This window comes from Cyclopterus lumpus, chromosome 21, assembly GCF_009769545.1.
Source record: "Cyclopterus lumpus isolate fCycLum1 chromosome 21, fCycLum1.pri, whole genome shotgun sequence".
In the NCBI taxonomy this organism is placed as follows: domain Eukaryota; kingdom Metazoa; phylum Chordata; class Actinopteri; order Perciformes; family Cyclopteridae; genus Cyclopterus; species Cyclopterus lumpus.
Window position 1 is genome coordinate 12,770,126 of NC_046986.1, and position 26,632 is coordinate 12,796,757.

General features: G+C 41.6%; 2 protein-coding genes across 3 annotated transcripts in view; both read right to left on the reverse strand.

Moving 5' to 3' along the window:
- Positions 1 to 9,583, reverse strand: part of si:ch211-45c16.2 (mitogen-activated protein kinase kinase kinase 13) — a 28,167-nt gene extending 18,584 nt beyond the window's left edge. The window contains exon 1 of one of the 2 annotated variants that reach the window (XM_034562167.1): positions 9,475 to 9,583. The gene's annotated coding sequence lies outside the window, so the exon portion shown is untranslated. Of the gene's footprint in view, positions 1 to 5,910; positions 5,957 to 9,474 lie in introns of those variants that run through there. The other variant, XM_034562168.1, reaches the window with a different exon arrangement.
- A 2,833-nt stretch (positions 9,584 to 12,416) lies between these two features.
- On the reverse strand, positions 12,417 to 26,493 carry trpm2 (transient receptor potential cation channel, subfamily M, member 2). The gene is given in 33 exon segments (XM_034561564.1): positions 12,417 to 12,533; positions 12,662 to 12,778; positions 13,953 to 14,054; positions 14,160 to 14,238; positions 14,335 to 14,421; positions 14,518 to 14,547; positions 14,713 to 14,777; positions 14,894 to 15,039; positions 15,116 to 15,200; positions 15,403 to 15,490; positions 16,278 to 16,410; positions 16,969 to 17,150; positions 17,259 to 17,439; positions 17,573 to 17,744; positions 18,185 to 18,317; positions 18,410 to 18,528; positions 18,648 to 18,854; positions 19,105 to 19,207; positions 19,783 to 19,895; positions 20,119 to 20,264; positions 20,350 to 20,479; positions 20,579 to 20,716; positions 21,038 to 21,403; positions 21,863 to 21,984; positions 22,742 to 22,844; positions 23,213 to 23,413; positions 23,484 to 23,545; positions 23,635 to 23,815; positions 23,927 to 24,090; positions 24,842 to 25,022; positions 25,119 to 25,299; positions 25,557 to 25,630; positions 26,392 to 26,493. Coding segments are annotated over 33 exon segments (4,410 nt in total).
- Positions 26,494 to 26,632: the final 139 nt, after the last annotated feature.

Here is a 26,632-nt window from a genome sequence, read left to right on the forward strand (position 1 = left end):
TTCAGTTTTCAATGTTTCTACAGAGCACGGAAAACAACATTTGATCTAATATCAGGTACATTTTACCGATTGGCCAAGTTTTTCATGATGCGGAGCACTCAAATCTCAAATACAGAAGTCCATACTCAGGAGGAATAAGAAAGTTCAAGCTTCATGGCTGAAGGACTATGGCAGTCAGAGAAACATTAAAAGGTCAGATACAGAAAGTCAGAAGAACCACTCTTTTATTCCCACAAAAGGTCATTTTATGCAACTCACGATGTACTGAAGTAAAACCACATCATTTAGCCATTTAGCTTTTGTGCATTTGTCTGCAGGTGTGTACACGCACTGACCCGTCAGGTGGTCTCTGAGCGTGTGGCGTCCGGTTTGGCTCTGTCTTGCTTCTCACTAACTGAGTGACTTGTTAATCAAGTACAGACAGAGGACTGGTATGAATGAAGGTGCATGAGTCCATACTATACAATGAAAGAGTTCACAAAGGTATCGCCAACTACAACATTTTCAAGGTGACATTAAGAAAAATGGTTGAGTCACCAGATAATCAAAAGACTGAAGCGAAAAGGCGGTGTAGCTCAGACGAAAGGGAGTGTGTCTGCATTATTTATATATATATATATATATATATATATATATATATATATATATATATATATATATATATATATATATATATATATATATCAGAAGAGACTGATTCTGATTGAGAGGGAGGGACTGTGGGTGGAAGGAAAGGCTTGGGGAACAGATGCTCCACCCCATCTTCTTTTTACAGGCCCAAACCTCTGGGGAAGATAAAGATGGGGAGGGAGTAGTGGGAATGTAATGATGCATGGTGGGTTGGGGGATTGGGAAATTGGAGCAGCATTGTCAAATCTCCATCCTCAGGCCACACCCCTGCGGAGCTGCCAGGGGAAGAGGTCCGGTATCCCGGGGTGAGGCTGAGGGGGAGACTTCCAAACACGGCCTATAAATGGCGTGAAATGACAGCCAAATGAGTCACGGTGCAGATGGCCGAGGACGCTGGCTCTAATGGGACTGACGTTAGGGAATGGCGAGTGTGTTAAGCTTATACTTGGACCTGTGAAAACTGCACCTTTGTGATGCAAAGTACACACTTAACACAATGTCGAGGATTCTCTTGACCTTGAGGAGAACACGAGTGGGTGTAAGCCAGAATTACTATTCTTGCCACGTTGCTGGACACATGCTCTTGTGAACACTGCATATATAAAAACACAGCAGGGGAACTCCCAAAAATACAGTTCTAGTTAAATATTAACAAAGAGAGATAGAGAGGCATTGGATATCCATAGGAGCATGGAATTAAAATACCTGAACTGTTTGCTTAGCGAGAACATCTAGCTCTGCTCAATGGCTGAAACTCCAAAGGTCAGCAGATCCCAAGCCTGTGGGCTCACAATGAAACAAGCAAAGCCACATTGTATTATGAAACCTTCCCCTTCAAGTCTTCTTCAATAGAAATTAAACACTTTTAAAGCCAAAACAGCTAATTCTGTTTTTATGTTTATATTGTATAACATTCCATGGCAAAATGATGCTCTATATTTCTGTTAATAATTTACCTGAATACCTACTCAAACTTCTCCTTCTGCCAATAAATGGTATCCTGTCTCATCACAAAAGCGGTAAAGCCTTTCTGACAATAGCAGTGCCATTAAAAGGTTGTTGTTGCCACTTAGCCTGAAGTTAAAGAGGCTTTCCAGTGTTTTAAATATGTAGTTCACTTTTCAAAATGTTAGCCGGCTTTGAACAAATATTTATAATGTTTACTCTAAACTCATCAAAGCCGTATTGATTTACTCATCTATCCATCAAATAATGCATAAACAGTCGTAAACTAAGGTAAAAAAACTCATTTAAAAAAAAAAAACAGAAGTTAAAGTGATCCATGAAAGCTTGATGAGACTTTGATCTCAAGGTCATTCTCTCATTTCCTCAAACCTTCATTATTAAAACATATTTGAATTTAATTTTAATTAAGAGTTTCAAATAACTTTCGATAGCAACAAGCAGGACATCTGACATCTGAGGGTCTCCATTGTCCACTTTGATTACAGCTTCCTCAGGAAAAATAACTGCCTTTTGGTATAATATCTCTTGATAAACCATCTGCCGTATTTACTTTTGCTGGAACAAAGAAAATGGACAAGCCACCCTGCCTGACTTCTTGAGGAGACGCTGTGCTTTGCTTCAAACTGCTTGTTATGCCACAGAGGTGGCACTAGCCAATCACTAGCCTCTCTGGATTTTGTTAAACTACAACATAAAACAAAATAAAATAAGTTAAATAACTAAATAGCACAGGCTCAGACATCTGTATTGATCAAAAATATAGGAAATTAGGACATTTGTGTAAAGTAAATCAGAATCCATTCCAAGCAAAGTGACGTTTATAATTTAAGGGTTGATATTCAAAAGGAAAGACGACAAACTAAAACTGAAATCCACACAGAGCTCAGTGTGGCATCTCCAAACTTCTCGTATTGTCAGACAAAGAATACACAATAATGAATCTACAATAAGAAAAAGCAGATAAAAGCACAGTCAGTGCTCCCTGGGCTCTGGCTCGCCTCCAAGTCTAACGGGGATGTAAACCACACTGGCTGAGCTCTGTTATACACACTCATTACTATTTCACCAGCAGTGGAACAACATCACTGACAGCTCCTGTGTCCTCCGCATTAATAAGAGAAAAAGCACCATCGCAGTTTACAGTGGTTTACCTTTACAATCTGCCATCGCATGCAGCGGCCAGGTATAGGCACTCTGGCGCACAAACACACCGAACACCTCTCATGAAAATATTAAGAAAGCAATGAAGTCTAGCTGTGTCACCACAAAAACATGTCCAATGCAAAGGGTTAAAAATGTCTCATAAGTAAAAAATTAAAGTATAAAAAAACACTATAAAAAATAAAATTATTCGCAATCTCTCTGAGATAGCTCCTCATTTTTGGAAACGTGCTAGGTTGTTTAAATGACCAGTTTTTGGAAGAAAATATCAGTTTAGGTAAATAGATTTTAAACATTTTATTTTATTTTGTCAATTACTCCAAAATATCATCCCTTTTGTGTGAAATTGTCATGCTTATGAACTCTTGAGTTCACGATAGGAAGGACATGACCTCGACCTTTGATAAGCAGAATCTAATCAGTTCAACCTCGAGTCCAACAGGATGTTTGTGCCAAATGTGCACGATAGTAAGATGGACAACCCGAAAACCTAATGACTCCGGCCACAGCTGTCGCATAAAAATCCTTGCGATTAGGTGGTGTTGTTGTTATTGAGACTGTTTACATACTTTTACCCAATACTTTTTTTTGTACCATCTTTAAATACAGTATATAAATCATGCATCCCAGAGCCAGCTTGTCAGCCGTTGGATAAAATTGGGTAATTGGAGACAGGAAGTATGATTAATCAGGGAAATGCCTAAACTAATGAGTATGGATTGGTCCTTAATATGTTGACTTCATGCACAAGGATAAACCTGTTTGGCTAAGATGGATGATAGAAACAGCCCGGCCTGGCTCATTGGTTGGTCTAACAAAGCAGGCATGGATGAGTGAGTCTTCCTCCCATAACAACCACTGATTCTGAGAGACAGATAATGCTTGTGAGATTATCGTGCTGAGCCCGCCAACAACCCCACAGCCTGACCAATCCACGCGGAGAGGAAATTACATAACAATGGATGTTCATCACTCCTGCAGGATTCTGCCCGCACCACAACATACCGTCTATCCTGGTTGCCTCTTTATCACAAGTTCAGGGAAGACTACAGGAGGATGCACTGGATACAGCTGCATGATTATCCCCCCAAAAATAATCTCAATTATTTTCCAAAAGTGGAGTAATGATGTTTTCTCGATTTCAGAAAAGGAGAACATCTGAAAATAGTAAATAGACAAATAAATGCATCCTTATCAAAAATGGTTGTTTAGCTGCAAATAACCTTTATGAGATTAAGTTAAAAACTGTTGAAAATATCAATCTTAAATTCCCAGTACCTATTTTGAAGTTACTTATTTTTAGTAACTGAAAGGAAAAAAAATACCATATTCTATTTTAAAGTGTTTAAAGCAAAGCAGATTTGAGATTTGTGCATGATAAATGACTTAAATAATTACCTAATTATCAATAATGTTGCCAATATATTTTCTGAATCAACTAATTGTAGCAGCTCTAGTTGTGTTTAAAAAAGAGTAAACTCTCCATTATCAATTTGATATTAAGATATAAAATAATCACCATCAGTCAGGCTACATATAAAGTACATACTTAGGCCTGTTGTTGCTCCAGTTTGTGTCATGTGGTGCATTATGCACATTGACACCTTGTCTTTGACGAGAGAAGTTATTGACGCATTATACTCGAGTAACAGTGTTTCCCTTTTATTCACATATTCTACAGATGTACACATCAGCGGTCAAAGATACTGACACACACACACACACACACACACACACACACACACACACACACACACACGCACACACACACCCTGTATGACGTGTGCGTGTGCTCTGGTTCTTGCTCCTCCACTCGTGTGTGTTAATATGCTCCCCATGAGGCGCTGCAGGCTGCGGTAATTATAGAAGCTCGGTTAGCAGACGCATCACAAGAGAGAAGTACATTTAAAGCCATGTGCAGTTGCGTGAATACAGTACACACACACACACACACGCAACCAAAACATTGTAGTTTATTGTATGGAAATGTATCATTGACGTTAACTGCATTTTAATAACATCTTCTCAGGTAAAAATGCTCTTTTGAGAGTGTCTTTCGTGGTTTTTGCACACTCTTTATATAAATAATGTATATTTTTTCCCTCATAACTAACCCAGAGACAGTAGACACAGAACACTCTCAAAATATATCAACCATTACTCCAGGAAGTAAAGCCTGCATAATATTAGTAGCAAAACTCAAGCCCATTTAGGGTTTAACCATGCTTAGTTAATCTACCCTCCCACCCCCCCTCCCCCCTCCCCCCCAGTAAAAACTGTGTAATACCCCAGCCCAAATATGAAGACATGTTGGACTTAACCCACTTCGAAACAGAACCCCAATCCTGAAACAGGCTGACCAGCACAGTGTCTACGAGTGTATCCATTAAACCCTTTTGGCAAACGACAACTCCTTCTCCGGGAGAGCCAACGAAACGGAGGGGCCCGGAAGATGGAGGATGCGTACAATACTTAATCTAGCCGAGTTGCATTATTGGCATTAAGTGGTCCGATATATAGATGTGAGGCGCGCCAGGCGTACTCTCAGTGTGACAAGCTGGCCCTGCGTGTGGCGCACAGTAAGCTAAGGATGGGATGGAGGCAGGAGCTCAGACAGTGTCATTACAGAAATGTCATTCAGAAGGAGGGAAGGGAGGGAGGAGAGGGCCAGAGGCAGCGGAGGAAGAGAGAGGGTGAGTGAGGATAAAGAGGGACAGAGAAGGAAGCGGGCTAGAAATTCATGTTCACATCCTTTGGCCCAACATTTATTGTTTGGTCAACTGCCCTTCAATGGCTGTGCTCCATGCCATGTGAACATTCAGCACATAAACCAATGTAATGTCTATCTTTAAAGCATTCATTGTAAATCGCACACTAAACCTGGGAGATTATGAATGATGCACTTTTACTTTGTATTTTATGAACCATTTGTTCTAGTTCAATTTGCTTAATTACAATCTTTCACAACGCATGTGAGAATGTTTAGGATTTCTGCTTGACAGACGGTTTATCATTTCAGAGCTTGTTGGGTTAACAACATAATGCAGAAAATAAAAGTGCATATTGCATTTCATAGAGTATCTCTGTGTACCACACTTTGTGTCACATCGTCTACTGGTTACTTGAAAATTACATTTGATGGAAAACATTGACCTGGGCTGCACGGTGGTGTAGTGGCTAGCACTGTCGCCTCACAGCAAGAGGGCCGCGGGTTCAATTCCCGGTCGGAGCGGTCCTTCTGTGTGGAGTTTGCATGTTCTCCCCGTGGCAGCGTGGGTTCTCTCCGGGCTCTCCGGCTTCCTCCCACAGTCCAAAGACATGCTGCAGGTTAATTGATCTCTAAATGTCCCATAGGTGTGAATGTGAGAGTGAATGGTTGTATGTCCCTACATGTGCCCTCGATGGACTGGCGGCCTGTCCAGGGTGTCCCCTGCCTTCGCCCTATGTCAGCTGGGATAGGCTCCAGCACCCCCGCGACCCTAATGAGGATTAAGCGGTATTGAAAATGGATGGATGGAAAACATTGACCAACACTGAGCTCAAATGTAGCAATCAATCAACATTATGGGTAATGTCAATGCCAATTAAAAATAAATAGAAAAAGATGACAAAATTGCATTTTGTTTTCCTGCACAGATACATCAATAAATTGAGTTATCAGGGCTGCAGAAACAAGCTGCAGACCCACAGAGGTGTTATTCTGCTGTTAGTAGTCCTGCTGTCACGATGCCAACCATTTTTTATGTGAATTCTCTAGATTTAGAAAAGCTGGGTGGACGCTACAATGCCAGCATAACTTTCCTCAGAACTGTCAAACACACTGCTGCACCCGAAGGGAGAACTGCCCTCACAGAGACCCGTTATCATCGCCTGTCTGTCATCATCTTCTTGCTTTGTAAGCAACACACACATGAGCTGTTATGAGCTCAAACAGAAGAACCTGCCCAACAGCAGAAAGGTCGAACCAGCCAAGCAGCTCTCTCTTTCTCCATGCTTTTATCTGGACATTGGAACCTCGTGCTCAGGTAGATGCTGTTTTTATCCAGCTGAAACGCACCGAATTCACTTTATATTTGTTCATAACACTGGCTTTAAATTCCCTCGATTGTGGAATCCAACGATTATGTAAAATGGCCAAAATAATCGAAATAAGGCGATTATTTAATAATTGCAACGAGCTGAGGAGTAACTAATGTAGAGAAAATCACTCTCTCAAACATAAACCTTTCAAATCAGACAGTGGACTACTTTCTTTCCACATTACAGCCATCGCAGTTGTAATATAATAATTGATCTTCATCTGGGGCAGCACACCACTGATGACACATAAGAACTTGACATGTTTATTGTGTCGTTTCATCTTATGAAACACAGAAACAAGCTTATTCATTAAGCCTGATGGGACATGTCACTGACTAGAGTCACTGCTGTATAAATGCGACCCAAAACAAACAAGCCGAGTCTCCGGGGCTGAGATTACCGAGATCAGACCAGCTGCGAGGCTACACATGTCAATTACATAAATACAGCTTCCTGTCTCCACGCCGGCATCAGGACCGCCCCCTATGATGCTCTACTCAAAGTGCATTTGCTCGGGACTACTTTCAGTCACGGATTAATACACATTTGGTTTGCTATTGAGTATTTTTGGCATGATGATGGTGTGGGCTGAGCAAAAATGAAGTACAATGCCCCTTTTTATGGTAATAAAGAAACCCTGTTTAACAATGTACAATTCTCCCTTTGGTGTTAAACGTCAATGCTCTCCCTGTATAAAAAAGTTCTTCCTACATAAAAAAAAAAAAGAACAAAAGAGCTTGAAAAGGCACAACTGGCCCCACTTGTCGTCGCTCATGTTTGCTGTAAACCTGGTGTGTCCGTGCCGTAGTTAAGAACCCCTGAGAGGTGTAGCTTTCAACACGCTGTTAGTGGGGGACCACATTTGGCTGATTCGGGTCCCGAGTGTGTGACCTGTAACTGCACCACAGATGGGCAGCAGTTACAAAAGAGGCGCCGTCATCAGTGACACACGTGGACACTTACTGGAAATGTCACCCTCAGCACAATGAGGGTGGAACACGATGCTGCCGGCGTGACAGTGCACAGCATCCACCGCTCAGACATGGAACGCTTTCCACCACTGAGTGACAAAAGTATGGGACAGAAATTAACTGTTGTGACATGAAAGACGGGTGAATGATTGTGTGAGATTTGTTTCAGATGTCGGCTAAGAGAGCTGCTCACGGAGAACAGGGTGAGAGGTTACTAGTCTCCCATCTGACACATCACCAGTTTATCAGGTACGCCTCTCGAAAAGTAATACTATAACAATAGTTCCGCAACACATCCCATCTGCATAGAAAGGTTGGATCTAAGGATCTGTTTTTGTTGAAATGGGTTTTATGTTGGAGTTGATTCAACTCTGCAGTTTCTGACAGAAGTCTCGAGGCAGACTCGACTCATGAATCTGGTGCTTTTAGAATAATCTTGATAAAAAAAACTAAATGTTGATATTGACTATCACACCACTGACTTCCACTTAGGTTTGAACTTGTTTTCTTTGTAAATGACTTGATATCCTCCCTAAGCCCAGGATATTATTAAAGTGTGCAGCCAATCAACTCCTTACAAACACATTAAGTTGGAAAGGAAGGAAACGGCAAATAATTGTGATTGCGTCACAGGAACAAAACAAACCTGATCATTTTGGTTTTAAACCTTATAAAGTGTATATAAAGTAATAACGACAACTTTTAAAGAGCGATCTTTCTATTATAATACAATCATTCTTTTTGTATTAGCATTCAATTTGATGATGGGTGCATAATTACTTGTTTATGACTTGGATTTGTCTCAGGACTTCATAAAGCAAGACTCAAGACCAACAGCATGCAGTTTAAATGTATTGGGGTGGACAAATTATTAGAAACACTGCTTATTGTGATGCAATCCAAACGACAGCCTCAAAAATGACCACAATGTTTAACATAAAACAGCTTAAAAAAAGAGCTGAACATTATGCCTTTAATGGAGGCAGGATTGTTGTGTTAGACTATATTAGTTCAAGCCAGGTGTAGCTAACAAACTGGCAAATGAGTGGAAACAAGTAATAGTGTAGTGCATGGAAAAAAAGCAGCATAATAACTAAAGGATAAGCCAAAGGATCCAGCATCTTTTTCACTCTCTTTTTTTTAGCCACGTAGTCAAAAAATACAAAACAAACATATATTCTGAGTAACACCCCCTTACTAAAAGATAAACACTTCTTCACCAAACACTATAATCTAGCCTCCTCTCCTGCAGCAGCACACCGCCTATAATTCCCTGCTTCTGGTTAAAACTTGGAAGGAAAGAATCTTTTTCTACTTCAATAATCAGCGAGATGATCCACTTGCTTGCACAATGGAGGCGAAAAACCACTCAAACCTATTAACGCGTGTATGCTCGAGACTTTATAGGCGCTGCTTGACTCCGAGTTACTCAAACGAGAGGTGTCGTCTTTCTTCATTGACAGCGAGGTGTCGAACAACTCGCTCATAAACTACACGAACAGTTGGTTTCAGTGGATAACGTTAGTATAGTTACCGGAGCGGCACTGGCAACACACTTAACGTTAGCCTCGTCGAGACGAAGCGTTTCTCGATAAACAGTGCACACGTATAAGAGTTATAATGTCACCGTCTCGCAATAAAAGTCACACAAAATTGAGAATATTACCGTTAAGCTCCGTTGAATCTCTCAGAGACGTCCGACTGCTGTCTCCCCATGTCTCTCTCTCTTTATCTCTCTCTCTCTCTCTCTCTGTCCATCGTGTGTTGTCCAATCCCATAGTATGCGCTTTTGAGTGTGCTACGTCACTTCCGGACACTCTCCGGCCCGTGCACCTGTAAATTGCTCACGTCATCGAAGATCGTGTATTAGAAAATGCAATGTGTATCTTTATATTATTGAAGTAGAAAATGTGTAAGTAATATGTAAGTAATATCATTATCATCAGTTGTTGGCTCTTTAGAAAACAGACCACGTAATATAAAAATAATTAGGACCTAATAAAAGACAAACAAAATCAATAAACAATAACTAAAATAAGGTATAATAAGCGTTAAATAGCGTTTTTCATGTTCGTATGTGATTCGCACTACAGTACCCGTTCTCTCAAAACAATCCATCAATAGTGACTTAATTCATGTATATTCATGGCTAAAAACCTCAAATGAATAAATTATTCAACAGAAATTAAATTTTCCAATCCTCCACTATAATAAAACGGGAGAGGAATGTTTTTTGACTCTGCCATATTACACCTGGAAGTGTTGCTGACAGAAAGAAAGATGTTTCTTGAATCTATAGAGAACCAAGTAAAGAGGAAGTACTCTACGTACGATTTTGAGGTACTTGTACCTGACCTTTTCAGCTACTTCATACTTCTTCTTCACTACATTTCAGAAGTTAAATATTTTACTTTATATTAAGTAACCTAGTTAAAATGATAACATAAATGCATCATTAATATGCCAATAATATATATATATATATATATATATATATATATATATATATATATATATATATATATATATATATAACACTCTGAGTGGGGTCATTTTGAGCGAGGAGTACTTTTATTCTGAATTCTTACTTGAGTAAGATTTTGAATGCAGGTATTTTACTTGTAGTATTTCAATACTGCGGTATTAGGCCTGCTGTACTTTTATTTGAGTAAAATATCTCAATGCTTCCTCCACCACTGCCATTAGATACACCTACTTGATAATACAATTATGTATCTCAGCATTTCTTTTAAAGGACCAGATTAATTACGTATCTGGCATTTAACTATACCTCCCATGATACTTTGAAATTGCACCTGTCAAACGGTGAAACTACAACTCCCTTGAGTTGTAGTTTCTTAACATGTGTGAAATGACTGACCCCGTGCAGCAGTTTGAAAGGTCTCTTAAAACCTTATCATCACATCTTAACCCGATTAATAAGGCAGGGTTTTCCTTGTGCAAATCATAGTGGGCATATTAGTGGTGTTGGATGCTATAAAGGTTGTATTTATGTAAACCACTAAGTTGCATTGGAGTCACTGTTTGATTTTGTAATTTTAACAAAAATTCTATTAAAATATATTTAAAGAATATTGCAGTATACATTACATACGTTGTTCACCGTGTATATTTTGGAAGTGTAGTATTAGTATAAAGAAATATTATATTTCTGGAGCATTATGAAATAGTTTATTTGAAAATTTAGTTTAATCTTTGCTGTCCATAGACATATAGATTTAATAAATACATTGCGATCTGAAATCTTTTTGGTATAAAAGGTGATCCACTTGAGGGCAGTGTCTCTGGTAAACTGCGCTTTGTGGCGCTGTTTGCTGTACCGTGGAATACGAACAGAGTGAGAGCTCTTCGTTTGTCTCTTCTCTGTCACTGGCTAAAAATAGCATCTGTATCTTTTCAATGGCGCCAGGCCGCAGGTGATTTACAGGATAAATAATAATAAAGGCAGGAATCTTGGAACAGATTAGACATGTTAATGTTAGTATGAAGAGAGTTGAAGCTTTACAAGAAAGTACTTAATTCAGGTGCAATCAGTTCACAAGGCAACATGTGGACTAAACTTTCACTTTAAAGGCACCGCTCTGTGGAATTTCACAGTTAATGATCAGATTTATCTGAAGGAAGAAAACCTGCAGCGGAATACAGAGGACGTGAAACCGATACCGCACTGTCCGGCCACGTCTTCCTGAGCTAATGAGCAAACCGCACGCGCTGCTCCGAAACTACTGCAAGGCTGCACGCTTGGCAGTTGGACAAAAACACTGTCGGATATTAGAAATGATAACAAAGGAATATAAATTCATTGTGCAGAAAATAAATCCCAAAGTGTTCAGTTTGAGTTTAATATCCCTGCAAGAACAATGTGAGACAACACATTATATTAAACACCAAAAGAAGCCAGACAATTTCAGAAGCTTTGTTAAATATGTATTAAGGCCAGGAGTGCTGATTATGTACTGCAATATACACAGATACCTTGATACACAGGAACATTTAGCAGATTAAGTATTTTAATAGTGGACCACTCCGTTACTTATAAAAGTATAAGCAACAGAAAGATACCACAAAACATTACAAATGAAACTCCTGTTTCAGTCCTCATTAGTGCACTTATAGTCCCTTTCAGAGATCTATTATTATAACATCATACTGTAAATGTTGTTGTTGCATTATTATTGATGGTTGAGCTAGTACTTAATATAGTGGATGGCATTTTGATCTGCAACAATGCATCATTTTATACACAGTAAGATGATGATTTGCATTTGTATGTTTTGTATGGAAAACTGTACTGTCATGTATACATGTAGGGAATGAAAAATAAGAACATTTGAAGTACAGCTACTTCAAAACTTAGGTATTTATTCTGAGTGTATGTAATAACTCCTTACACATGCAGGAAGTGTAAAGCAGAGTTGTCTTCACATTTAGTTTGCTGTCCTATAACATTTGTGCAAAAGCATACATTATGGCTTTATAATACATTGTTTCAAGTGCTTTCAGTGCAACTGAATTAAGACAAAGGCCACATGAACGGGAAGAAGAAACCCTGTTGGTGGAAAGGCATATTTAAAGCAGTGTTGAACATCAGAACTTCCTGTTGTGCAGCTCCGCAACCTGCCGCAGAGAGTCTCTTTGGTTTGCGCTCAGTCTGGTTTTGCCGCTCACCTCCTGCCACTGAAGAGCGCCATGGCTGCTCGCCACCTTAGACGGAGATAATCACAAAACAAGAAATATCACCCAAAACGCAGAGTAAACGAATAATCCATCAGTCATATCCTTCCTCTTACACAATAAAATGTAAAACCCTGAAATATTAATAATGTCCTCACCAAGCTGCTGACATCAGCCATCAACTGGCTCCTTCTGTCCAGGTGAATGTTTAGGACGGTGATTTCCACCCAGGCGTTATCTGTGTTCCTGCAGTCATCCACATAACCCTCAAACACCTAAAACAAGTCAGAATCAACAAGTTCCTCAAGAGCATGTTCATTAATTATCATTCATCTAATTCATTTCATTCTCAGGCAGTAATCAAATCAATAGGTTCAATGCCTCACAGTAGCCAGACTAATTTAAGATGAAAAGAGCCTAAATTAAATGCAAAACATGTTAATGGTAGAAGACTCTGGTGTGATCAAATGTCTTGCTTTTGTCCACCCCATTTACATCAACACGTTAAGGCTACATAACAGGAACACCTGTCGGAATCAGGCTAAACAGTTCAACAGCAACACAAACTGAGTCACCAAATGATCACAATTGAATCAGCACCTCTCAGTTTAATTGGATTTGGAAGGATTGATGGCAGGGCTGCTGTGTTAAGACTGCATTGGCTTTAGCGAGGTGGACCTACTAAACTGGTAACTGAGTTTGTTGCCTAGCAGAATTGGGTGATAGCAGGTTTACATTTGAACAAAATGTGCAATTTGATTATTCCATCCATCCATCCATCCATTATCACCCGCTTATCCGGGGTCGGGTCGCGGTGGCAGCAGGTTCAGCAGGCCGACCCAGGCCTCCCTCTCACCCGCAACACTTTCCAATTTGATTATTGTCACCGATTATTTGATTCTATTTTTATTACATCTTTGAATACATTGTTTTTGTGGGGGTAATTAGATTTGACCAATTCTAAATGACACATTTCTTATACTGTATATCAAAGTTACTCCTCTAAAGTTGCCGGATTTGTTGGTTTTTCCATGTCCATGGCCTTTTACTGCCATGACTTCCAATTAATTTCTCCCTCTGAAGGTCAGACGAGCAAACTATGTTGAGTGATTGAAACTCATCTCAAGACCTCATCATTAAAATTAATTTTCTAGACACCTCCTTGACTCGATTTGTTCATATTCTTTAACAATTCTTAACATCTTCTGTAAATATGATATTGAATGCATTTTGTTGTGGTTTTACTTACTTTCCTAAAAGGTTTTGGCTTTGTGGATGACATAATCTCTCATGGCAGCTGCAAATAGCACATGGCCGCCCCTAGAGACATCTTGCTGCTTTTTATTCACCTCTGCACTTAATTCCATGTCCGTCTGTCTGTAAACCAAATATCCCCTCTAGAACATTCAAGCCTCTCTAAAAGCAAACCAAAGTGTTGAACAGACATACCTTTGTTCCCTCTGAAACTTTAGCATTTATCTTCTCATACAGCGTCGTCCCCATGCTTCTCTTAAGAGTCACTGGCAAGTGATCAGCAGACTGGAGAGGTCCCTGAAGGTTTCACAGCCACAGAAGAAAGGTACATTTATTTGAACAGCTCCAAAAGTATTACAAAAAAAGAAGAAGCCGTTGAAGTGAACCAACAGCAGGACTCACCCCGGGTAAAGTCAAGGTTCCATGGCGCTCATCCCAAACCACCAGATGCTCCAGGATGGATCTCTCACTGTCTTGCATGCTAAAAATAAATAGTCAAAGTCATTGATCAGGCCATGTAATCCAACGGTGGTGAACGCCTTTTTAAAAAGTACTGCAAGGACATGAGGGGACCGACCGCGTGAGCACAAGGTCTTCACTTCGATTTGGACCGAGGCAGATTAGTGCACCTCGGCCCCTGATGCCAGTCCTTCCTCCTGGGTTTCTAATGACAGATCAGATACACATCAGGCATTAAGGCATGCTTGTAAAGTTACTTGTGTACTGTATGATGCCTTGTGTATCTTATCTAGTATCATACCTGTAATTATTTAATGCTTCTGATTCTGGTCTGGTAAGGATAAATAATAAATTAAACACAAGAGATTAGCAGGAAACTCTCTTGATATCTTCACCAAAACACCCATAATAATGTGTATTAACTGCACATATATACACCCACAAGGCCTGATAGGATCAAAACATCATGTACGGTCTTCTCTTGGTAGAAACATACCCATCCACATGGTCCCCACTGTCTTCAGAGGCATAATAAACTGGCATGTATGAGCTGAAGCTGACCTGTAGAAAAAAAAGGACACAAAATCAACCTGGATCCAATAAACCATCTTATTATGCTGTGGTGTTGTGGGGAACCAGCAGCTGGTGGTTTCTGGGTGGACGTGTATGTGAAATACCTCCCATGGCACCTTCTCCTCAGGCACAGGAAAGCGCGTGAGTTTGCTGTCCGGGTAGTAAAGCTGGCGGGCTTTCACGTGGAACCCGTCCTCCTTCTCTGATGTATTGGTCAAAGTGTCAGGGGACTCGTCTGGCGTGGTCAATGCTGCAGGGAAGGATAACGGTGTGAGGAGATCTATATATCATAACAATAATAATGAATGTGGAAGTTAGTTACTGACTTTGTGGTTGTGCTTCTTTTGCTGCATAACCCTGACATTTCAGACTGTCCATGATCCACTGCAGGGCTTTGGCTGACTGGATGACCTGGTGAGACAAAATAGAAGTGGGTTGAATACTTTTGATGACCGGTTTTTTTTTTCACCAGGGGACTTCTGGAGAGAAAAAATTGAACATGTTAAGAAGTGTGTCATCTCTTTTTGTGCATCGTGACCTGCTCCCACAGAAGAGTGTGTGACATGTTAAAGACGGGCGCAACATCAGCGATAACCAAATATCAGGTCCCAACCTGCTCCTCTAGTCGAGCCAGTCTCTGATCCACGGCAGGAGAGCTCGTCTCCTCTTCTCTCTCCAGTCGATCATTTATGGTGGTCACCCTATGGAAACAAACCAGCACAGTGTGGGTGGCTGGTATTCATTGGAATATCCCTCTCCCTGTTTAAACTTGTATACTCTTTATGTTTCGGCAAAGTAGAATTTCAGCATTTAACCTAAAACATACACGATGTTGCTGTATTAAAGCAATAGTTTGTCAAATATTGCTGAGAGTTAGATGACAAAATTGATACCACTCTCATGTGTGTTAAAGATTGAGCTACACTATCCACTATCCGCTCTGCCCAAAAATAACACATTCTTGGCCTTTTAGACAAACTAATCTGGTAGTTTCTTGGCTCTCACTCCATATTCAACATTACAGTGGCATTGATCTTTTCACCTAAGGCATGAGAGCAAATAAGCACATTTCCCAAAACGTTGAACTATTCTTTTGCAACTGATTTCAGCTGACGACTCCAGAACCAAAACAGTGTAACCAAAACAATGAGCTGAAAGACACTTAAACTCTGCTGAGGGGATCTGCAGAACTGGGTAGTCGCTCCTACACCTTCACACATTACACAAAGATATTTGACCCGTTATTCATACAAAAACATTGATTAGACCAGCTTTAAAGTTTACGTCCAACGTCAGGCCTTCGAAGGGCGTCGCAAGATAAATCTGAGGAGTCACAAGATGATTAATGGGATTCAGATGACCAAAAAAAATGCCACATATGTGATATACAATGGAGATATTTAAAGCGTGATGGGGGGGTCTCACATAGACGGGCTCTGGAGGATTGTCATGCAGATACACTGGACGCCATTTCTGTGGGATCTTTACTTTTGGGCCGTGTCCAGGATGCGTCGCTCCATGCTCTGGCTCTGCTCCTGCTTTATGGACAGCAGGTATCTGTCCTTCATCAAGGCCTCCCAGGACAACAGCTCCTCTTCCTCCATCTGAGGTAGCTCGCTCTCTGAAAAACAGCACCACGTGCATTGGATGGCTGGAGAACGGTCAGGGGTACTAAACAATAATAAATCCATATGTAGTTGACAGTAAACTAACCATCATCAACAATGCTGTATTCAAACCAAAGAAATATTAAGCTAAACATGTTAAGTAAATAGTAGATTACTTACGGATGAAGCCGATTTTCCCAATCACCACTAGGTGTAGCTAAAGGACATATACAATAAACAAATACTCTGGTGCCAACACAATGTCCTGGATGGCAGAGTAAACTTCACCTGCTGATGAAGGCCATGAGATGTGCCTGAAAGCTCAGGAACAGCTCCATAAAGGGAATGTTGTGCTTGAGATTTCTTTGTTCAAACTACTCAATAATGAACCTTCATGCTCTGAATAAAGACACAACTAATGCTTGTTTTAAACTATTAAATAGGACCACAGGTACATAAATATGGCTTATAAATGCATCATAGTAGTCTAAAAATCTGTAAGAGCTTTATTGTATGACACATAAAGCAAGTCTACTTTCAGAATAGGCGTATATAAATAAGTCAATGCTTACTAAACTCCTTGCTTATGATGGGGGGCCTGCACAGCACCATGTTCCTGATGAAGAGGTAAAAATGGCTGAAGATGATGAAAGGAGGCGGGGCAGCAGGGCGGCTGTGGTACTCCTTGATCAGCTCGTATCTTTGAAACTTCCAAATTCTGTCTGTGTTGTCCTGAACTGTCTGGAATGTAAAGCTGTGCGGGAACACAACGAGGATGACAAGGGTACACTGGGGGAGACTGGGAGAGGAAAAGCTCAAATGATGACTGACTTGAGACTCAAAGATGTGGAGGGGAACTCACTTGAAGATGGCTATGAGCAAGTTGAGCAGCAGTATGTTGGCAAAGAGCAAGTAAACACAGAGCATGATGATGGTGAGCCACTCGGGGAAGGCTGGTGTTTGGTTTTCATTCAGCACAGGACACTTGGGCTTCAGAGGATCGGTGCCATTCATGCTGCAGGAGTCTAAGTCAAACACAGCATCTGCACAGGGCAAAGAGATTGTTTTCTTCATCGTAATATTTTAATTAAACCACCAGGTCTGAGCCTCCTACGTGTTACTACTTATTTAGTAATTTTTCACTTGACAAAACTGCAGTCTTTCGACGACACTCACAATCAATATTTGTGGGGAAATTCCCAAATATGATGAGGTACGGCTCATAAATTGCCCCGCGGACAATCCAGTCCAGCCGATTGTCATTGTGGATGAGGATGCCTTGTTTGGCCACTCCGTACGCCACCACCCAGATACTCAGCAGGAACATGAAGAAGAACATATCCCTCATCTGAAGGACAAACACACATCAGTCACAGAAGAACGTGGACACATCTGAGCACTGTGACCTGTGGCATGTAATGCATGTACAGAGGAGACTTTTCAGGTGGGGGATTTTTACTGAGCTACGTTTAACTTCAGGTAGTTGGATCTGTCAGTCTGCACGCTGCCTAAAGCATCACACGTAGAACAGATTATTTATTTAACAGTGACAAGTTTCGGTATTTAAAAGGTTGCCGTGTTGCTCCACATGTAATCTCTGCACAAACAATAATGCAGTTTAACAGACCAGCTGCAAAGACATCTTTTATTTAGTATATAATCATCTGCAGACACCAGATGGAGGCAGAAGCCTCTCTTTGTATTAGATAAAAGGTGTTTTGGAGCGTAGCATTTCTCTGCACATTACATCAGGTCAGCATTCATCACATTTGTATGCAAGCCTCTCACCATCCTCCTAACTATGATGATTTTGGGTCCCAGGGTTCTACTGATAGTGAAGATGGCCATGAAACGGAGGCAGAAGACCACAAAGTCGACGCAGAGGAGGATTTTACCTGCGTAGAACAGCTCGGTTGTCAGCCTGAAATAGAAAAACTTGGTGATTTGTATATCCGAGAGGGTGGAGAGCACTTCCATTGCCTAAAGGGATTGTCTGGGGTGAAGGTAACATACCTAAATGCGAGGCCAACAATAAAGAGAAGGATTGACAGAACATCTAAAATATTCCACACTTCATTGATGTACATCCTGGCTTTCTTATGAAACCCAAAGCCATCAGGATCATAAAACAGCTGAGACAGAAAAGACACATTGAATTGGTCAGTGAAGTGATGATATACATATTTCTTAGAACAAGGCATACTCTGGAGGCAGCAACACCTCGTGTCCCAGGCTGCTGTCTCTCTCTCACCTGTCTGACCTCCTCACACACCAGAGAGAGCAGCCAGATGTAAAGCAGCACCTCCCCAGCAGAGGGCGTGGCCTGGAAGTCAATCATCAGCACCACAGCAAACAGGAAGAGGAAGGCAAAGTAAGCCACGATATTCCAGTAAAACTTGACCTGTGGAGAGCTGTACAGATGGACCAGCCGGTACCAGCTGCTCAGAGGCTTCAGCCGCTTCAGGTCGGAGAGGTCACTGTGGACAGAAAGGTCACTGTGGGTCAGAGACATTTAGGACACTCTTTACTTGCTTTCCCCTAACTGACCTGCACAATCACTTTTAGAATAACAAAAAAAGTAAAATATTAAGATGGGTATAAACAGTTTCTTGTAGTCAGGAAATTGTCAAGCAGATGGAAATAATCCAGTTTGATTCTCCAGTGCAGAGCTTAATTTGCTGTTAGTATATTAAAAGGCAACTGCCGACTTACAGGCTACGAGAATTCGTTCGAAGTGTACTTCCTGTTACGGTCTCCACTGTCTTGATCTCCTCCTTCTTCTCAGCTTCTCTATGAATGATTTCGTCACGTCTAGGGAGAATTATAATTAACAAAACATTATGCAGCAGTAGCACAAATATGTTAATACTTTCAGATATTAAAATGTAAAGAACTTGTATCAGTTATGGTTAGCAAAGAACACATTAAAATATGTCTTACTGCCAACTCAAATAAATACACATGCAAATAGGTGTGTGCATTTTTTAATTAAATGCATGCATCTATACTGAATGGTATTAATTTTGTATTAGTATACATTGACATGCTGTCATATAACTTAGTCCTAAAACTAAGTGAAGTAAAACATTCCAGCATGTTTCCAAAGAAGGAACTTTTTTTCTTTCAATGGTTTTTGGAATATGAAGGAGGTGGACTTGGACTATAGAAACTCCTTTATGACACTGATATGATTTGTATTCTAGTGATTATAGAGAGGCATATATTATAAATATTATAAAGCCACTGTCAATTGCATTGAGTGTCAATGGCGGCATTATTATCTCAAGTTAATACGGCAACATTATGTGGCTTTAGATGTAAAGTGTAGCCATGTAGAACAATCAAGATGGCTGCTCTCACAGTTTCATGTAACCGCTAGGACTCACCTGAAAACCAGAAAGCCAGTGTAGATGAGTGGGAAGAAGACCATGCAGACCAGCACTCTCCACACTGGGTTGTCCACTGAAAGCTCACCACACCAGATCTGTGTCAGAAGAGCCTTCAAGACAGACATTTTATCAGACTGAACCTGCAGCAATGCAACGACTCATATTTGGGTTTCATACTGACAGTTGGGTCAAATTCACTGATCACTGTTTTACTGCACCAGAACGTTTGGAATTCAACAGTGAATGTTCCGGGTTACGGTGCAAATAGATGGCAAAACATACAGTATAAGTCTCCTAATTAATCTGTTAAACAAATCTGAAAGTATGCTCAACCTGAACACCTGACTGCGCGACAAAGCTTTTATCATCGGCCTCCAGGGCCAGCCTCAGGCACGTCGTCCTTCCCCAAAACGGAGACACGCGAACCAACAACTTCCGAGCCCGCTCTTCATCGCAGTTGTGGCAGTCGCTGAACACACCTGTGAAACACACACACAATGAGGGCACGTGCTAAATGTGTAGCATCACTTGTGTTTCACATCAGTGGAGTCCGTAGCATTATACCAATGGCATGTTTCTCGTAGTGATTGGCGAGCTCTTGCATGTCCTCGGCCTCGTCTGCATCGCTTCCTTCCTCCGCCATTGTCTTCAGAATCTTACTGGCGGCCAGAGCGGCGGACATACAGTCTCTACACTGTGCACATGCAGATGCAGATACAGAGAGATGCAATACCATACATACACACACACATAACTATGTTCAAACTTGTGTAAGAGGGAGTGTTTTGATCACCAGCTCCCAGGCAATTTCAGCCAGCTCCTTATTGTTCTGGACGACAGCCCAAAGGAAAAGGTCTCTGCCTGGGTCCCTCTGGGCATCAGCATTGTCCTCCCCGAGTGGCTCTTGGGAACCCGTCAGACTTTTAGACAGCTAGATTAAAAGGGCAGTAATATGTTGCATTAAATATATAGTTTATGGATGGAGACATATATCTATAAGTCCAAATCCTCCTAAGGCATGTACAGATATCAATTTGGATTTTTCATACTGCATTATTTTTAGTTAATTGTTCAATTATACCTCCTCTAAATTCAATTTCCCAATATGAAGATCTAAACATCCTGTCCACAGTACTGAATTATAACATTAATAAAAAGTACAAATAAATTATAGCATGAAAATCCTCCCAGTGGAATAAACACAACCCCACAAAACCCTAAAATGGATTACAAGCTTTGTAAACAAACTCACTGATATAGACGTCGACAGGTCGAAGTGGTATGTCACGTTGGGGGGAGGGTAGAGGGCATGGGTGAAACTGCCCAGCAGGTGGCGCACCTCATCAGACACGTGAGTCATCGAGATCATTTCCCCTTGGTCCAGGTGAGCTCGACGCCTGATGCGTAACGCCTTCCTCCTGCTGCGGCAAGAGCTGTGGACCCGCTTGGCCAGCTTGCGGAGGAAGATGCCGCCGGGCAGCTGTTTGTAGAGCTCACGCAGAGTTTCCTCGTCCTGCAGGAAATCCCGGAGACTCACACCGTTCTCCAGCAGCAGACTAACAAACTGAGGCTTGTTGCCAACCAGGGCGGAGAACATGGCCGAGTGGAGGTCACAGGACTGGATGGGAACATGCCAGGAAAACACAACAGTTTTGATTTATTTTGGAGAGACATACTTCTCTAATTTTATGTAGAAAAAGTTGGATGTTGAGGTCATGCAGGAAGGATTGTTTAACATTAGACAATAATGTAAATGGTCTGTAATGGCAGTGTGAAGTAAAAGACAGTATTGTATGATACTATTCAAAGGATTTTATAATACAATAATAGGTTTATGATACAATAAATTGGCTTTGAAATCTCCAACTTTTTGCCCAAAGCTTTGTAAAAAGAGTATTACCATAGGATCACTTCCCATGTTTTCCCAGTCCGTCCATTACACTTTCTGATCTTAATAAAGATAAGATTGGTTGCAATACAGGGTCAAGTTCAGGCCTTTATTAGTCAAACCTGACGGTCTTACAAAGACTGCTGCTGGTGTTGGTGTTCCGGTATGTTGTATAACAGGCAAACCCACATTCCACTGGCTCTCCTCAGTGAAGATCTCCGTCTCAGCTATGTCCACCCGGTTCCAGGTTATAGCCAGCTCCAGCTGCCTCTTCCAGCTCTCGATTCCCAGTGTCTCGCTGGTCCTCGAAGCTGAGTGGACAATTTACAGTGATAAGATTTACGTGACAATGAATTCTGTTTTCAATTTCTATTATTCAAGTACAGCTATGTGGGCATATCAATGAAGTAATGTGGCAAATCATCACGTTTGAAAAACTGGAATGAGTTTGCAGTCTTTGCTTGATGATTGCCTTGCTGGTGATACATTTTAATCTCAATCAACAAATGAACTTACTCTTTGACAAACTTGGCCACAAACCAAAAAAGACAGGAGATGTCTTTGCTGAGTCAGCCGGAAATGAGTGACTGACAGTAAATACATTTCAATTCCTCCATCGATAATAGAGCTCAAAGATGGAAACTACAGGCAAAGCAGTTTAACTCGAATAATGAGTCATCACAATCAAATCTCCAAGTGAATGCAGAGTCACTTTTAGTGAACTTTGGCTCAGTATACATTTCTAAAAAATATGCATTAAGTGTGCTCTAAATGGGTTTCATCAATGTCCTAAGGACCAGTATTAGGAGGAATCTATTTTTTATTGTTTATGAATAGATTAAGTGTGGCAATCAGTGTCTCCTCGTATAGAAAATCTTATCTGTAAGATACCATTTGATACCACAGTCCATTCGATTAGTCTTCTGAGAAGCAACATTATACTTGCTAAGAGCTGGTCTGGCACCAAGCCTTTTCATCGTTATACTTATTGCTGTGGTCGTTATACCAGTCCAGCCTGTAGTCAGTCTGGTCTGGTACTGAGCATCTGCATGAACAACAGATCCCTACCTTTGAGTAGTGCTTGAAGTATAGCCACATCCACATCTCCGTGATTGTCCTCGCTTATTCTGAATATTGTCAACCAGTGAGACATCCTGATGATGTCCTGAATCTGGCACAGATGGGAGACAAAACGAGTCGGGTTTCACATCAAACCTGGAGTTGGGCCAGCCAGGAGACCCGTGCCAGTTTCATAAGGCATCAAGAGTCATCGCATGTATTATGGGGCTAGAATTTAAGCTATGTAAGTAATCAGTACATTTGTGAAATCAATCCAGAAATCAACCGGTACCCTGAGAAGGGAGGCTAAGACGGTGGCGATGTGATAACATCTCTTTTGTTAAGATCCTTAATCGAGGTGAGAGAAAGCAGGGCACAGCCGAGGCCCTAAAACTGAGCCTTGTGACAGGTGGAGTAAGAAAGAAACAGTAGCTTGGAAGTCGGTCTGTAATTGTTGAGGTCGTCAGTATGTTCACATACCTTCTTGGTCCATTCTATGATCTTGAGGTGGGGGAAGCTGTCATACTCTTTGCCAAAGAACTTTTTCATTAACTGGTGGATGAGGGCGATGGTGACCCGGGTCAATGGCAGTCCGGCCACCTGGGCAATCACGTCTGCTATTCTCCCAGAGCCCTCCATGACCACGCACGGTGTGCCATTCAGCATGGCATTGTAAATGGTCTGCGAGGAGACACACAAGACAAGTCAGGCAAAGACAGAGACAGCGAGGGACAGAAAACTGATGACTCACATGTAGAGTGCCTGGTCCTCCATCCAAAACCACACACACCACAGGGGTCGTTATGCCACCCTCTGGAAATAAGACGAGTTCAAAATCAATATTAAATAATCACATTTGAGACATTACCTGTGACATTGCATCAGCTATTTATTTATTTAACCTTTGTTTCCAAGACGCTTTCCGGAGATGCATTTCTCCAGACGGCTACGCAGTTCGATCTCCACTCCATAGTGTCCGTGGGTCCCATCGTCCACCAACAGGAAGTGGGTGTGGTTGTTATCGAGGCAAGAGAGTCGGCCCTGGCCCTTGGTGTCCATCTCATAATGGGCTGGGAAGCATCCCTGCAGACAAGAGGAGGAAGAGAGAGAGAGGAAGGAAAAAGAAGACTTCTGCTATGTAGTGATGAATCTCACTAAAAGAAAGAGTTACATGAGTGAATGTGTTCATCATACCTCTGAATGCACCAACGCGTCCCTGTTGTGAATTATTCCCCACGTTGCAACTCCAATAGCCACAATCTGGCCCTGCGTGGAGTTGCTCAGGGCGTGGTCCCTCACGGCCTGCCCCACATGCTTCATCACACCTGTGTGCGTACCACCAGTGATGATCCACGCTCCTGAGTACAAATAAAGGTCCCATCTTCACATACGTCTACATGTCGATAAAGTATATGTACAGTATGTGCAAATATTACATGGGTAAAATATGTGGATATACACCCAGAACTGATAAATGAAACGATGGGCATTAAAGGAATAGGTTGACATGTTTTCAAATCTGCTGGTTGATTACTGTTCACATGTATAGTGAACACACATAACCCCTCTTAAAACCTCCACTTGTCTTTGCAAGGAATCTTGTATTATCTTCTGAGAGAGCCAGTCTTTATGCTAAGCTAAGCTAACTGGCTGAAGCCGCATCTAAACAAATATGAGGGTTGTATCAATCATCTCATCCAATTCTCAGCAGGGAAGCGAATAAGCGTGTTTCCCAAAACAGCAAACTATTCCTTCAATATGCAGCTATAAAGCCCTAACTTTACACAATATTTTGGCAGCTACGGTAGAAACATGGATTTGCTCCCATTTAGTCACAAGAGCACGAGTGAGATCGGTCACTTATTGGATTGGGCGATATTTTGACACTGTATACTTAAGTATATGGTACATCTACTATATACCATATACTTAATCCAGTTAGAGTTTTAGCAGTATGAAATGGGATGGGTCAGTAAGATTAGTGAGCGGTAAAAGATGAACTTTAAATGGCACGAGGTCGGGCAGAAGGATTGGACCGTTGAGGCGTATACGTGCAGACACCCGCTCTCTATAAATACACATGTACACGTAAAACACATGCTTTATCACCTGTGGTCTGGGCCACTTTGATAAGACCTCTGTGGAACATGCTCTTGAGCCCAGCCTTCAGGTAGAAGTTCTTCGCTCCCCCGGTCACTGAGATCAGCAGGTTGGGAGGGGGAAGTTTCCACTGCTCGGTCAATAACTGGTACAAGGTTTCTGGGCTTGTGTCTGTGGACACTCGTGCATACTGAGAATGACAAACGCATGCAAAGGCGAGGGTGAAAACACACAGGCATGCCTTCACGTGTAATGCCATTAAAGTAGAAGAGAAGGAGGGTTTCACCTGGCCAGTCTTCTGTCCCAAACCACCAAAGCTGATGTCTCCAAAAGCATCCGTGGGCACTTCGTGGGCATGTCTGTGTTTGTCCCAAGACTCGCCCGTGAAATCCTCTGGCTTGATGGCTTCATCCACATGATCCGCCTTGGAGTAGCCACACTTACAGACGTCCTCGCTAGTGGAGAAACTTATACAGTAAATATATGTTCACGCAGACAGACAGTTTGAAGAAAGCGACAATGACCGGTGACAAACTGATTTAATATTTAATGAACTTAACATTGAGACAACTGCCCTCCCGAAGATTGTGGGCGATGCCTCTCGGCACATAAACACAGCAGAGGGCAAAGGACAGTATCTCTGTATTATTGAGCAGCAGCAGCCATCTACAAAGTCAGTTCGGGGACGTTCATCACCAACACAGCACGGAGCGACGTATCCTACCTGACTCCTTTCTCAAAGAAGCAGCATTCCCTCTTGTGGATGTTGTCCTTGGTCCAGGACGTGAAGGCGCATCGCTGGAAAGAAGGGGAGCGAGAAAGATGCTTAGAGGGTCGGACTGCGCTGATTGCCAGAGTGTGAAACCGCCGTGCCTTGACCATGTCTTCCCCCATCCTCAATGCAACATGGGAGGGTGGGGTGGGAGGGCTACAGTGCACAGATCTGGTTCAGGCTAAGAGCTCTCGACACAAGAGGAGAGAGGAGCCTCCGCAGTCAGTGCCGTGGGGGCTGGCTTACTCTGCACTGCATCAGTGATGTCAGAGCCGAGCTAAAGCCGAGCAGGAAGCTGAAACCAGACAAAACCTTCCACCTATGGGCCGGTTCTGGATCGATGGATGCAGATGGAACTGCATTAATCAGAGTGGATTAATTAGCCACCTGATTCAGGGAAACATGTGTTTTGTACATGATTTAACACATTACATAAATACAACTATTTGTTGTACTGGTAAGCGTATAGTTCAGTTTTTCCAGAAACTGACAAGTATCCAGTTGTGGAAAGTAGCGCAGTACACTCAGTACTGTAATTAAGTGGACTTTGAGGTGCTTTCCATTTAATGGTACCTTATTCCTCACAGGATATATTGTACACTTAAAACTGCAATAGTTACTTCTGCTTCGGCTACATATTAATCCATCACTAATTATGATCTAATAATATGATAACATAGCACTGACAGGGGTTATGTTATCTATAAGAAGTATAACACAGTACATAATATATATATATAAATTAAATTCTAAATTCAGGCCTTTTACTTGTAGTTAAAAGAGTCACCTTTTTAAAAGAATTAACCACTCGGTTCAGAACCAGTTTGTTCACCCGCAGCCGCTCAACTGTCTTCTGCGGATGAACCTTATTCTCTAGGCGAGGCAGCATCTCTGAAGAAGGGAGATAGAAAGGGTCCAGTTATAAGCACCCATGTGGAGGAAGTCTGAAGGGACAAGGGCAAGAGTGTAACATCTGGTCAGTTCTGGACTTAATCTAGAAAACCTGCAGATCCTGACAATGTAGTTTT